This window comes from Triticum dicoccoides, chromosome 2A, assembly GCF_002162155.2.
Source record: "Triticum dicoccoides isolate Atlit2015 ecotype Zavitan chromosome 2A, WEW_v2.0, whole genome shotgun sequence".
Taxonomy (NCBI): Eukaryota; Viridiplantae; Streptophyta; class Magnoliopsida; order Poales; family Poaceae; genus Triticum; species Triticum dicoccoides.
Genome location: NC_041382.1, coordinates 620,630,642 through 620,643,124, shown reverse-complemented (window position 1 = coordinate 620,643,124; position 12,483 = coordinate 620,630,642). Strand labels below are relative to the sequence as shown.

Here is a 12,483-nt window from a genome sequence, read left to right as displayed (position 1 = left end):
GCAGACCTGCACACGAATCTTGGCGCGATCGGACGGACGGGAAGCACGGTCAGAGTCGGACTCGGGTCCAAATTGCCTTCCAAAGTGGTGTGCCGCCGGGCGACTTGAGTACTTGACCACGCTCCTGCTCAGGCCGCCGGTCGCTTTTTGCTCTCTCGCTTCGCCGCCGGTCGTCGAGACGAGAGTGGCCGCCGCCTGAATTCTTCCTAGCCGCTCAACCAACCATCGATGGGCCAAGAACAGAGCCAGCCCGACCCGGCGGTGGAGGAGCCTTCTCCGCCGGCCGCCGACCCCGCGCCGGCGCAGTCTCCTGCCCCCGCGCCCTCCTCCCTCGAGGAGCTCGCCGCAGGTACACGCCAAACTCTGAATCTTAGGCGCCGGTGGCGATGTCCACTTATTCTCGTTTTTCCAGCGGACACGCGGCCGTTTCGAGTAGTGGTTCTCTTCAAGTCGCGGCAGCCTATAGGTTATCCGTCGGGTTGCTGGGATTTGGGGAGCATTGGTGGAAGCAGAGCTCTAGGGAAGGATAGTTGCGAGTTTTAGGTGGACGAGATTGTCCCTGTGATTCTCCACTATGTGGTTATTATATGCAGTTCAGACCTTGTACTAGTAGATGGTGAACTTACAAATCGTATAACATCTACGCGTTCATGCCGAAATTGAGGTAGTCTTTAATGCTAGTGCCATATAGGGTATGCGCTAGTTGATGATACCCCTGTCCTGAGGAGCTACCAAGCTTCAGCCTGCTAATATCTTGCCAAAACGACTAGATTCCAGTTCCACATCTCCCCCAAAAAATACCCCAATGTGCACAAAGTTCGCGCGCTCTTTCAAATTTGTATGGCATGCGCTGCTTTATTGGAGGTTCCCTAATCTAGACTGCCCTTAGTGTTCCTTTTTTGGTATCAAAAGGAGTTTTCATTCATTAACAATAGTAGGATTACAACATTTCTAGGCAACAGTCTAGACTGCCCTTAGTGTTCCTTTTTTTTGGTATCAAAAGGAGTTTTCGTTCATTAATAATAGCAGGATTACAACATTTCTAGGCAACAATCTAGACTGATATTACTTATGTGATGTTCTTTTAACCCGTGCGCTTTGCATGGGGTATGTTGCATCTTTCGAAGGCTCATTAATCCGTGCCAGCATTAGTGTTTTGATCTTCTGATTACTGATGTTGAATTTTTGTAATGTACAGAGGCTATGTCGTTTAGTGAGGATGATGAGGTAAGACCTTTTATTTTGCTCCTGGAAGATTGATAGATACCTATATATCAGTATTCTATTCTTCATGGTGCTTGGGAGATCAGTGAAACAGTTATCTGCTTATGCAGTCAATTGACGTTAAGGTACAGAAAGCTCTGGATTGTCCGTGCGTGGCTGATTTGAAAACTGGACCATGTGGCAGTGGATTTGTTGATGCATTTTCCTGCTTCCTGAGGAGCACAGAAGTAGAGAAGGTTGTATTTTTATCTCAAGTTACCAAGTTGCTTCAATTATAGCTGTCTTCTGTAAGTTACAGTACTTAAAATTTCCCTGGATAATCATAATAAAGAGCCTCTTTGTTCTAAACTTAACTCAATAGCTCAGGGGTGTTTTTTAGGTAAATACCCAAGAAAGTTATTTTAGGTAAGCACTCAAGGAAGTTGGGTGTTGGGATTAGTGTTTGGCAGATATGTGGTTAATTGATACCTTTTCTAACGTAGTCTTTATAATGAGTAGTGTGGCCCTTTCCTTTTATTGTCAACATTTTTGTTCTTATTATTTCGCCCGATACTATTTTCAGACGAATTCTGTGGCTGCTTCAGTGTGCTAGTTTGTAGTATAAACTAAAAAGGCACCCAAGTAGTTTGTAGATCTGACGGAGCACAATAAAGATCTTTTGTTCTGTGTCGCATTTTCTTACAATCCAAATAGCAACAGATGTATGGCAGTCATTGTCTATTTGGTTACACTACGATGTTATTGGTAGCCAATTATAATTCAATCTGGTCAAAAGTACTTATTCGGTTTACTTGTTACTTTATAACAAAATAAACCTCAAGAATTTGCCCTCTTTCCTCATCAAAGTTAAAAGAGTTAAGAAATGGAGATGCTATAACTCTTTGTAATACTCCCTCCGTAAAGAAATATATGAGCTCTTATATTTGTTTACAGAGGGCTATTTCCTAATGTCTGAATCGCTGTTGCATACAAAACTCTTCCACTCGTATGCTGTTAAATGCTTGGCTGTCTGATTCATGTCTATTTTCTTCCTGGATATTGACTTACACTAAACCTGCTTCCTTTGCCTTGCCAGGGATCAGACTGTGTGCAGCCCTTCATCGCGCTGCAGAACTGCATCAAGGAGAATCCAGCGGCATTTTCTAAGGAGATTTTGGAAGAGGAGGAGAAGGACGATGAGGCTGAGAAGTCCAACCTGCAAGTTAGAGCTCCAGCATGGTCTAGAGAATCCAAATCCAAACCAAAGCTTTGAGATCCTGTGGTATTAAGCTGACAGCCTGATACAGAGATTACCCCGATTCACACTCTTCACCTTGTTTCTCCTATAAATTCTTCCTTTATAGGCAAGATTACGCATCCAGGATTCTTCGGCAGAAATAAGCACAGTTTGTGTGGTAGAAATACTTCCACTTTCTTTTTGGGAGAACATTACACGTTTTTATGAAACTGGAAAACTTGTATTCTAGAGACATCAGTTTCTGAACGGATTTGACGAGCTGGTTTGTTGTCAAAAGGAACTAGTAGATTCCATGATTGCTGTCAGCCCATTATACGAAATCGATGGACCTTGTTAATCCATGCGTTCTTAAATGTGCAGTGACAGTTATTTGACCTTGTTGTGAATGTTGCTATCTGTCTCTTAACTCTGAGTTTACTAATGATAATAGTGTCATTACACGACATGTCCACCAAAGTGGACATAGTCTTAATTATTCTCGAAAAAAAGAAGATGGTCTTAAGTTTTTGCAAGAGCTTTTGGGGAAGTGCTCAACGATTTTCCTTCTGGCGGGCAGGCAGAGCCTTTTCCTTTTTCTTTTGAGAGCTGGCGCCAGGGATAGAAGCCCAAAAAGCATGTTGTCTTGGTGGGCTTTCGGCCCATTTTACTGCTCTTCCTCTCTCCCAACCCGTCACAGGTTTTTTTGTTCAGCCACTGCCTACTCTGGCTTGGTCTCTCTCTTCTCCGCACCCCGGAGGAGTCCCACCCAACTCCACCTCCGCCGCGATAAGCCCTAGCCTCCACCTCCGTCTCCATGGCGACCACCACCACCCTTTCCCACCCGCTCTCCGTGCCCATCGCCGGGGGCCGCGTCCGGCGCTGCCCCCTCACCCTGCTCGCCCCGGCCCGCGCGGCCCCCCGGCGGCCGACGCCCCTCCTCGTCGCCCGCGCCAAGCGCACCAACAACTCCAGCGCTGCCCCGAAGCGAGAGGCGGACGAGGAGGTTGAGGTGGAGGAGGAGCTGCCGTGGATCCAGGACAAGGCGCTGGACCTCGTGGAGTTCACCGGCACCGTCACGCAGGCCATCCCCGGCCCCCGCGTCGGCTCCAGCCCCGTGCCGTGGCTCCTCGCCGTGCCGCTCGCCTACGTCGGCGTCTCCTTCGCCCTCGCCGCCGTCCGCACCTTCCGCAGGTTCACCTCCCCGCGCACTCAGAAGAAGAAGAGGGTGAGCCTTCGAGTCTGAAAATCATGTGTAGATCGATGCTTAGTGGGGGACTGCGGAGTGATACGATTAGCAGTTTAGTTACACACTGGTGGTTCCTCTCTAAGATTGGACATGTTGCTTGTGCTTCGTCTTTTTGGTGGCGGTAGATAATAAAGTGATGGCATATTTCTCTTATATATATAATAGAGTTTTAGCCATGCCAAAATGTAGGCACATTGTGTGGAGCAGCGGTTCGTTTGTTGAATCCAAACTCCAATAGTAGTTCATTGGGTGCTAAAGGCGTTCAAGGACTCGAGAATATGGGAGATTGACTCTTTTTTTTTCTCAGCGAGGGATTCTATGTTGCAATTTCATCTCTATTCATCAAGTATCATAGAACCATGAGTCATGACCATACTAAATAGTTCAGTTTGTTTCAGTTAGTTGTTACTTTCAAGTGAGAAAGAATCAGGAGAACTTTTTTTCATTTTGTACTAATGAAGTTTCTGTTGATCACAAGCTAAGCTTACCTTTTTATTGACCACTGACTAAGCTTATGTTTTGTTTGATCACAATTCACAAGCTAGGCTCATCTTTACTCTTTATTTTCTTTTTCTTGCTGATGTTCTTGATGGGACTATTAATTCTGTTGCTCTTAGAAGTCATAACCATTATCCAGATATATTTTTGGCATTTCATGGTGACTCCATTTCTTTGCAGGTGACCAAGAATATATTCTTGTTGAAGTCACTAGACGAGTTGTTTCAGAAGGGCAGGGAAGCAGTGGATTTTCCAGCTCTTCAAGAACTAATGCAAAAGGTGTGCCCTTGATTCAACCATTATTCCTGAGAATCTGAACTTATATTGGACTGCTGTTAGCACACACCTGCTTTATTTTCTCAACAAATGAATCTACTTTGACCAGTGTTTCTCATATATCTTATTCTGGAAGGTTAAATTACACTGATGACTTGTGCTAAAAATATTTAGACTCAAGACTATCTCCTTGCAAAGATCTAAACCAGAAATTTTGTTGGTCAGAATAGATTTTGACATATGAAACTGTAATGCTTTTGCACCAATGCACCCATTTGGCCATTTCTACTGCTGTTTGAGGAATGGTTTTCTTATTATGTTGTTGGCCGCAAAGCTGTCTGGCTATAGTGAGGACTACATATACACTTTTAACTTTTTTCCCCATGTATTCAGACAGGATTTGACATGGATGATGTAGTAAGAAAGTACATCCGATACACACTGAATGAAAAACAATTCAATCCTGATGTGGTTGTGGATCTCATACATCTTAGGAAAGCATCGATGTTAGAAGATAATGAAGTTGCTGAAATTCTGAATGAGATATCTAGACGAATTGTTCGGGAAAAAGGTATTTTTCTTCTTCTGATTCTGGTACTCTTAGATAACACATAGTTTTTCCTAAACCTTCAAGACCCTGGCTGCTCAATTCTAAAACACGGAAGTGATTTTGTCTTCTTTTGACTTCCTATGAAATTTGTGGATCTCCCTGGTGGAATCCTCTGTAAAACTTGGTACTGATCATGTGTCCCATAATTTACTGGTTTTGTACTTTGATTCACTGCAAACTTTTAGAAGATTACTTTCCAACGATTACTGAGCATATAATATTGGCATTTGTCTGTTTCTTCCATTGCTGTCAAATCCGCTCGTCGCGTTAGCTTTATACACATTGTTCAGTTATTTTAGCTTCTGAGCCTGAAAATGATGTCTGCATTGTGTGAGTTGCTAAACATCTGCTTTTTTTTTTTAACTTGGGTCGTCAAACATCATTTAATATACATCTGTATGCTGCAGCAATATTCAGACATAAATAAGAGAGTTTTAGCAATACGTTGTCATTTTTTATGAGCATGAAAATCTTAAGATGATGTCAAAATCAAAGCACTGCATTTGAATGCTTCATTTGTTGAAGTTCAATTTGACACCTTCAACATGAGTTCTTGTACTTAAAATTATACGGTTTATTTTTAGGGTTGCTACGAACCTATGAGCGTATGGTTTGCATATCAAATAGGAGAATCATTGTCTTTCTAGAAAATGATCAAGAGCTGTGGCCTGCGGGATAGTGTTCAAAATATTATAAATTGCTTGTTTTTGGTAGGAGTGATAATTTTGTTTGATTCACAACTAAGCTTGATGTGTAAGGTTATGCTTGCACACTGCTAGAGTGCTGAGGATATTTGTGTTTTATGATATTGCAGGTCCAATAGTTATGGACTTATCTGGGTTTACAGAGCAAGGTTTTAAGCGGAAGCTTGCTGTGCAAACATTGTTCGGAAAAATCATGTACTTATCAGAGGTAAGCTGCTGGCGTCTGTTTTTATTGACTCTTGCAGCTAAGAATTTTCTGGACTCCAAAATAGAGTTAAAATATTTTAGATGTCATGATGTTGTATTATAATGTATTCAGCTCCTTCCCTGTTCCTCCATTATAACTGGATATCTGTGAATTATCCAGCTCCCAGAGTTCTGTTCCCGGGACGGCTCACTTGTTGTCAAAGAAATCTTTGGAGTTACAGAGTATGGCTAAATCTCTGTTGTGGATTATCATCACAAATTTTATGCTACAACTGATGCATCCAATACTATTGTCATAACTGTTGTTTCTTTCCCTGTTTTCATCTGAGCAGCGAGGATGCAGACAGCCTTCGCAGTCGTACCCTTTCTGAAGCTGGTGATATCGAGTCGTTAGAAAGGATGGTCGAAGATTCTGATGAACATGGTACCCCATCATCATCTTGAAGTATGTTAGTGGTTGGATACTTATCATCTTTGAGTTTTGTCAATGGTTGAAGAAGAGAGGGTTGTCCTGGATAGTTGACTGCAAGTTTTGTAAATCTACCTTCTACTAGGATTGTAGCTTCTGGCAGTATCTCGGACCTGTCTACCACCTGACTAAAACAAGGAAGTTGTTGAGAGAATGGTAGCAGTGAGTTTATATAAAGCGACAATTGTTAACTGTATTTGCGTTGTTTATTCTTTTATTGGTCTTTATCCATGAATTATAAGACTGAACCAAGTTTATATATATCCCTACATTGGGTGTGAGTTGCGCACTTGTGCAACCAGGATATGTTTGGCAATGGTGCTGTCAGATTGTCGATGCAATGATTCTAAGTACTCCCTCTGTTTGTGAATATAAGATGTTTTGGATATTTCAATATGGACTACATGCAGATTGAAATAAGTGAATAAGCACACTAAACTGCGTCTATATACATCTGAATCAGGAAAAAGTTGGAACATCTTAATAGACTGAGATGAAGCCATTCTGAACCCATTGTGCACAATATGTGGGTAGCAAAGCATCCAAATTTGAATGTAAAACAACATGAGCAATCAAGTCTGTAAAAGATAAAGGAAAATTTCCATTTAATTTTGACACAGGCAAACTGGATGAAGGGGTGAATAAACAGAGTACTCCAACTTCTATGGTGACTTGTATAGCTGACAGGAGCGTCGTCTGAAAGATGGAAGGAATGGACCTCCTGGAGATCTATACAATTGTGTTTCAGGTCATGAAAAGAATCATAAAACAATGTGTATCCTATATGTAATCACATCTAGCAAGCCAGACCATATGAATTTACAGATTGTTCCAAAAGATCCTGAGTCCACCAGCAAAGGATTTCAGGCTGCCCCACAGATTTGCCCCCTTCGATGCTTCATGCGCATGCTTAGGGCTGCATTATGGAGCAAGAAAAGCTGTGAGGAACATAAGACGGTAGCAACCAAAATAACATCACATGCAACATCTTAGTGTTAAAATGTGTGAATCAACGATGGTGGAGAGGACTATGTAAGCTATCTTTATACATGTGCTACTGATAAACACATATTTCTTGATTTGTTTGATGCAGTTTAAGAATAATGCAGGGATTGTCTCAAATAGTCATCTTTAGGTGCTCATGCTGCTTAATTTGCAGAGCCAAAATTAGCTACCCCGTTACCATGCGATCATTTGTAAATCAATTGTTGATCTTGCGTGAGGGAATGCAAGCAGTACCTCTTGAGGTTTTGTGCCTTAACCACATTGTTGTTTTCAGTTTGACCTGATGCCATTGGCTCACTTTTATCCTCCAAACAAGTTGTTGGGGATAACTTTGGCTTGGCAGCTCCAGCTTTACCATGGCATTCTGGAAGTTGTGGCTTAGTATTTAGATCCAGAGGTTCCGAAGTTTTAGCCTGCAAAAGTAGATGATTATTATTATGAGCACAAACATAATTGGAGATATATGATTATTTAAGCATGCACAGTGACGATGTTTAATGATGAAAACTCAAAAAGAAAAGCATGAAGAGTGAAAGTACGTTATCTGTAATGAGGTACTACCATTTCTTCATTTACACCCTGAAAGTTGGTAGCAGCAACTCTTGGAGAGAGATCGATATTGTGGAGCCCGTATTTTTCCTTGAAGTTTTCTGAGCTGAAAGAGGCATTTCTTACATCATTCTTGAGTCTTGAATTATACTCCAATTCCTGGAGTAATGCCAGCACTGTATAGTAGGACCCTCCAACCTGCTGACGAACATATGTCGCATGTGGAAATTTTCCTTCGTGTGAAGCCCTGAAACTGTGTTGAATAATAGAGCCAGGCATAAGCAATGGATGTAAGATTTACAAGCACAAACGAGTCCTTAACACCTCATCAGGTGAAGCACAATTATATGTGACTATATCCAGCTGGTAACAACGAGAATCGGTATAAAACTGGTACTTCCAGAATTTAAATTTAGCGAGGGTTCTTTTGAAGCTAAAACTTGGTTTTCATCCGGGAACAATGACAAAATCTGATTGAGTAGCTTAACCGCATAAATCAGATCGCTCACTTCCCAAATTTCGAGAAGGCCCTGTTTGATAGTAAAGTATTTTCTAAGTAATCCAAAAATACTACAGTCATTCATATTATCATAGTTTTATTTGCAATGAGCTGTTTGGTTGCCATAAAAAACTGCAATTTTAATATTACAGTATTGCCAAAACCGTGGTATTTTCTCTGCATATAAAAAAGAACCTCGGACCTTTTTTTTCTTTAACAGAGCGAGCGGAAAAAACGACGTTTGTATCGTCTTCCTCGCTCCCAAGGTGTCGCCCCTGCATGTTGTTCAGATCTTCTCCATGGGCAGACATGGATAAACTAAGAGACGACGATGGAGAGAAAAAACGGTGTCCATCGTACTGCCGCTTGCGCTCCTCCCTCTCTGCTCCTATGCCCCATGCCCCCAAGCAGCTGGTTGCCCCGCTGGCCAACTCACGCGGTACTGGCTGCTCCGTGAACCCCCAACGCACTATTGTCCAAGCTCGAATGTGCCCTGCGCACTCCTAGTTGTGTGCTACTGCTGGTCAAAGCTGTGTCGTATGCGTGTTGTTTTGCCACTGGTTGTGCAGCCGCCGCCATGCCGCGACCTTGCTAGCTGCTGCTCATCCCACACGCACTGCTCGTGACCGCCGCCAACATGAATGGCACCACGACGTGCCCCCATGCACTCCACCCTAACGCGCTCGTTGGAACCCATGCATGTCGTGAACGACTATAGCTAGCTAAGTTAGGTTGATGCATACAAGCACTAACCAAACATGTCGCAGTATTCTCAATACTTCAAAATACTTTGTTTTGTCAAAATTGTGGTATTTTGTGCCTATATGCTAAAATACTGTAGTTTTGCAATACTACAGTTTTTGCAATACTTTGCTACCGAACATAGCCTGAACTAGCGGTTTTGCTGGATTCCAATCCTAGCCATGTTTGTGAGGCATTCACTGCCTGCTTAAACATGCTGCTTGAACCTTTCGAACCGCTCACAGAGCCAAATAAGAAAATGACATTGTTTATCAAGCACTATATCTCGAGTGGTACGAATCTTACATCTGATAAACAGAGTTGATCAGCTGGCTGTAAGACATTACTGTGTAATATACTCCCTCTGTAAAGAAATATAAGAGCGTTTAGATCACTTAAGTAGTGATCTAAACGCTCTTATATTTCTTTACGGAGGGAGTATAATGTAATTCTATAGTACGCAAGGTAGTATTTCCACCTTCACCCAAGATTGAAACTAGATAAAAGGAAGCACGGACACAAAGTATAACAAGTGCCGATCACAATAATAACAAACAGAAATGTTGTCTGGCCAAGTTGGCTTACTTTTCAACAAATTCCTCTACCCTGGCCATTCTTTCTTCTCTTGTCATTCTCTTGTGGACTTCGGGTAGATCCTGAGAACACAAAGAAGGGTGTTCATATTCTCACTTTGTGTCTGACCTGACATGGTTTGGGCATTTGCATTCCTAAAGCATCCTGGTTTAGCTACTAATAGCGCAATTATGATAGTATACCAGTGGAAACATGTATCAAAGTTCAACCGGTACTTATGATTTTAGCATGCACAGAGATTAAACTAAAACTAACTGTTAAAACCTTGTAATCTCTTTCTGAGATCTGATCTTACAATACAACACTATAAGATAGGCCCTGCCAGAAATGTAAGAGATCAAACTGGCAATAACTAACAACATGAACAAAATGGACAGAGAGTTAGAGTAGGGTTTCTGCAATAAAATACCGTCTCTTCCTTTATGCCCTCGAAGCTGGTCCTGGCATCTCTGGTTGAGTTGAAAGAGGCATCACTGACATCACTCCTCAGCTTCGAATTGTACTCCAGTTCCTGGAGTAATGCCCACAATACGTAATAGGACCCTCCAACCTGCTTACGAACATATGTAGCAGACGGAAATTTTCCTTCATGTGATGCCCTGTAACTGTATTGAATAGCAGAGCCAGCCATAAATAATGGATGTAAGGTTTAAAGACGCAAACAAGCCCATTGGGTGCATTCACAGATATACAATGCTAGAACTGCATCAAGCACCTAGCTCCATTCCAGAAGCACATTTACATGTGGTACGACAGACATTATACAGCCGGATGTTTTATTCTTGACCGGGAAACAGTAGGAAATTAGGCTACTGTGAATTTTACATAAATATAAGTGACAGTATTCACATGAGGGGGGTATGTACAGAATGGATAAGTACAGTGGAAACAAGCTAAAGGAATTGTTGTATCCAGACTTTGAAACTTTGCAGATGCTTTCTTTTCACCCTATGTGAAACTAGGACGAGATCCTCCCTAAATTTCCTGCACCAACTCTCCAGGATCTCGTCGTTTCTTTGTGTACAGAAACCGGAAGTCTCAAAATTTAAAATTTGACGAGGATTGTTTTGAAGCTAGCACTTGGTTTTCATCTAGTAACAGTTGCAAAGTATGGTTGATTAGCTCGTTTGTGGAAGGCAATGACTAAAACAAGATTGTAGTAATTCGCTATATACAAAGGCAGCACAAGAAAACTGCAATACATGCTGATGACAATAATAGAGTTAGAAATGCTGGCCAGACCGAGTTTGACTTACTTCTCAACAAATTCCTCTACCCTGTCCCTTCTTTCTTCTTTTGTTAATCTCTTCTGGACCTTGGGTGGATCCTGAGCAGAGGGAGAACCCAGATGCTTCTTCCCACAGAGAGGCCGATAGGACGACCGTGCAACGGCGTCAGAAACGTCAGCAATGGCTGAAAAATGGGGGTAAAATGACAGAATTAAAACCCACAAGACAGGCAAACTAATTACATGGCAACAGGGGCAGCATTTGTGCACCTTTAAGACAAATCATACAATTACAAGCATTTATCCTAAAAAGTAGTAGTAATGGTGTTCTGGCACAGGGAAGGAGGTTAAAATCCTCCATGATTAAACCAAAATTAAACGGGGGAAACTTGGAGGAAAGATTACCAACCCTTCCTGGATGAGGCGGAGGAATAGAAGAAGCGCGCGGACGCGTGCATCGGAGAGGCCGATTAGGGTTTCATCGGTGTTCTGCGGGGAGCGAGGCAGAGCAGAGGAGGAGCTGAGGCAGGGGAGGTAGACGAGGAAAGCGGGCTCGTTTGCTTGCAAGGCTGTCAGTTTGGCGGTGGCTAGCTAATGTGGACGGGCCCCGATGTCGGCAGGGACTGGCACAGTTAGCAAAAGGGCATGTTGGTTTTCTTTTCTGTTTTAACACTAGTTTTTCTTAAGAAACCAATGAACATCTTACATCTGTTAGTTACTTCATCCGTTCCTAAATATTTGTCTTTTTAGAGATTTCAAATGGACTACCACATATGGATGTATATAGACATAGTTTAAAGTGTAGATTCACTCATTTTGCTCCGTACGTAGTTACTTGTTGAAATCTCTAGAAAGACAAATATTTAGGAACGGAGGAAGTATTATTATTTAGAAGAACAGACAAATTAACAAAAAACGTCCGGTACAAAATGGTAAATGAGCCCAATCGGCCAACTGGCCCGCGTTCTCGTTGGTCCACTCGCGCGTGTGTGCCATGTACCCGTGGGGCGTGCATGTGCCACATCCCCTCATGTTTCTTTCTTCCTATACCAGGTCAAAACAGTTTCACTCATCTTTCTCCCGCTTCTCTTCTCCCCCACCAAATCGAGGATTTGCAAGCCGGCCGCCGATGTTGTTCAATCCGCCACTGCCACCTCATCATCGTTGACGACATGGTCACGCCCACTGCCTCTCACTCATCCTTCGTCCTGTTTGCGGGAGCTGCTGGCTGCTCATCGATGTTGTAAACCAGAGGCACGTGAAGCCGCCTCGAGTCGGAGGGGGCTATGAGTGGCCGCTGCTGTGAGGCCAGTGCTGCTAGACGGTGCAAGGTAGGCAACCACTTCGTTGCACAGTGTTGCGATGCCAGTAGCTCGGCGTTGTAGGGCGGCCCCACTCCTCGCGCCGGTGCTGCAAA

At 42.9% G+C, this 12,483-nt stretch overlaps 3 protein-coding genes across 3 annotated transcripts; 2 read left to right on the top strand and 1 right to left on the bottom strand.

The window, feature by feature from the left end:
- The first annotated feature begins 90 nt into the window (after positions 1-90).
- LOC119355797 (mitochondrial intermembrane space import and assembly protein 40 homolog) lies at positions 91-2,802 on the top strand. Its single transcript, XM_037622675.1, has 4 exons — positions 91-349; positions 1,199-1,227; positions 1,335-1,460; positions 2,300-2,802. The coding sequence occupies exons 1-4, from the start codon at positions 229-231 to the stop codon at positions 2,474-2,476; spliced, it is 453 nt and encodes a 150-aa protein (XP_037478572.1). The 5' UTR covers positions 91-228; the 3' UTR covers positions 2,477-2,802.
- A 354-nt stretch (positions 2,803-3,156) lies between these two features.
- LOC119355794 lies at positions 3,157-6,766 on the top strand. Its single transcript, XM_037622672.1, has 6 exons — positions 3,157-3,665; positions 4,365-4,463; positions 4,854-5,031; positions 5,885-5,982; positions 6,142-6,203; positions 6,314-6,766. The coding sequence occupies exons 1-6, from the start codon at positions 3,255-3,257 to the stop codon at positions 6,423-6,425; spliced, it is 960 nt and encodes a 319-aa protein (XP_037478569.1). The 5' UTR covers positions 3,157-3,254; the 3' UTR covers positions 6,426-6,766.
- Positions 6,767-6,952: 186 nt separating this feature from the next.
- On the bottom strand, positions 6,953-11,642 carry LOC119355793. The gene is made up of 7 exons (XM_037622671.1): positions 11,476-11,642; positions 11,095-11,251; positions 10,248-10,443; positions 9,830-9,900; positions 8,017-8,257; positions 7,690-7,868; positions 6,953-7,366 (listed from the first exon to the last, which is right to left on the bottom strand). The coding sequence occupies exons 1-7, from the start codon at positions 11,522-11,524 to the stop codon at positions 7,270-7,272; spliced, it is 990 nt and encodes a 329-aa protein (XP_037478568.1). The 5' UTR covers positions 11,525-11,642; the 3' UTR covers positions 6,953-7,269.
- Positions 11,643-12,483: the final 841 nt, after the last annotated feature.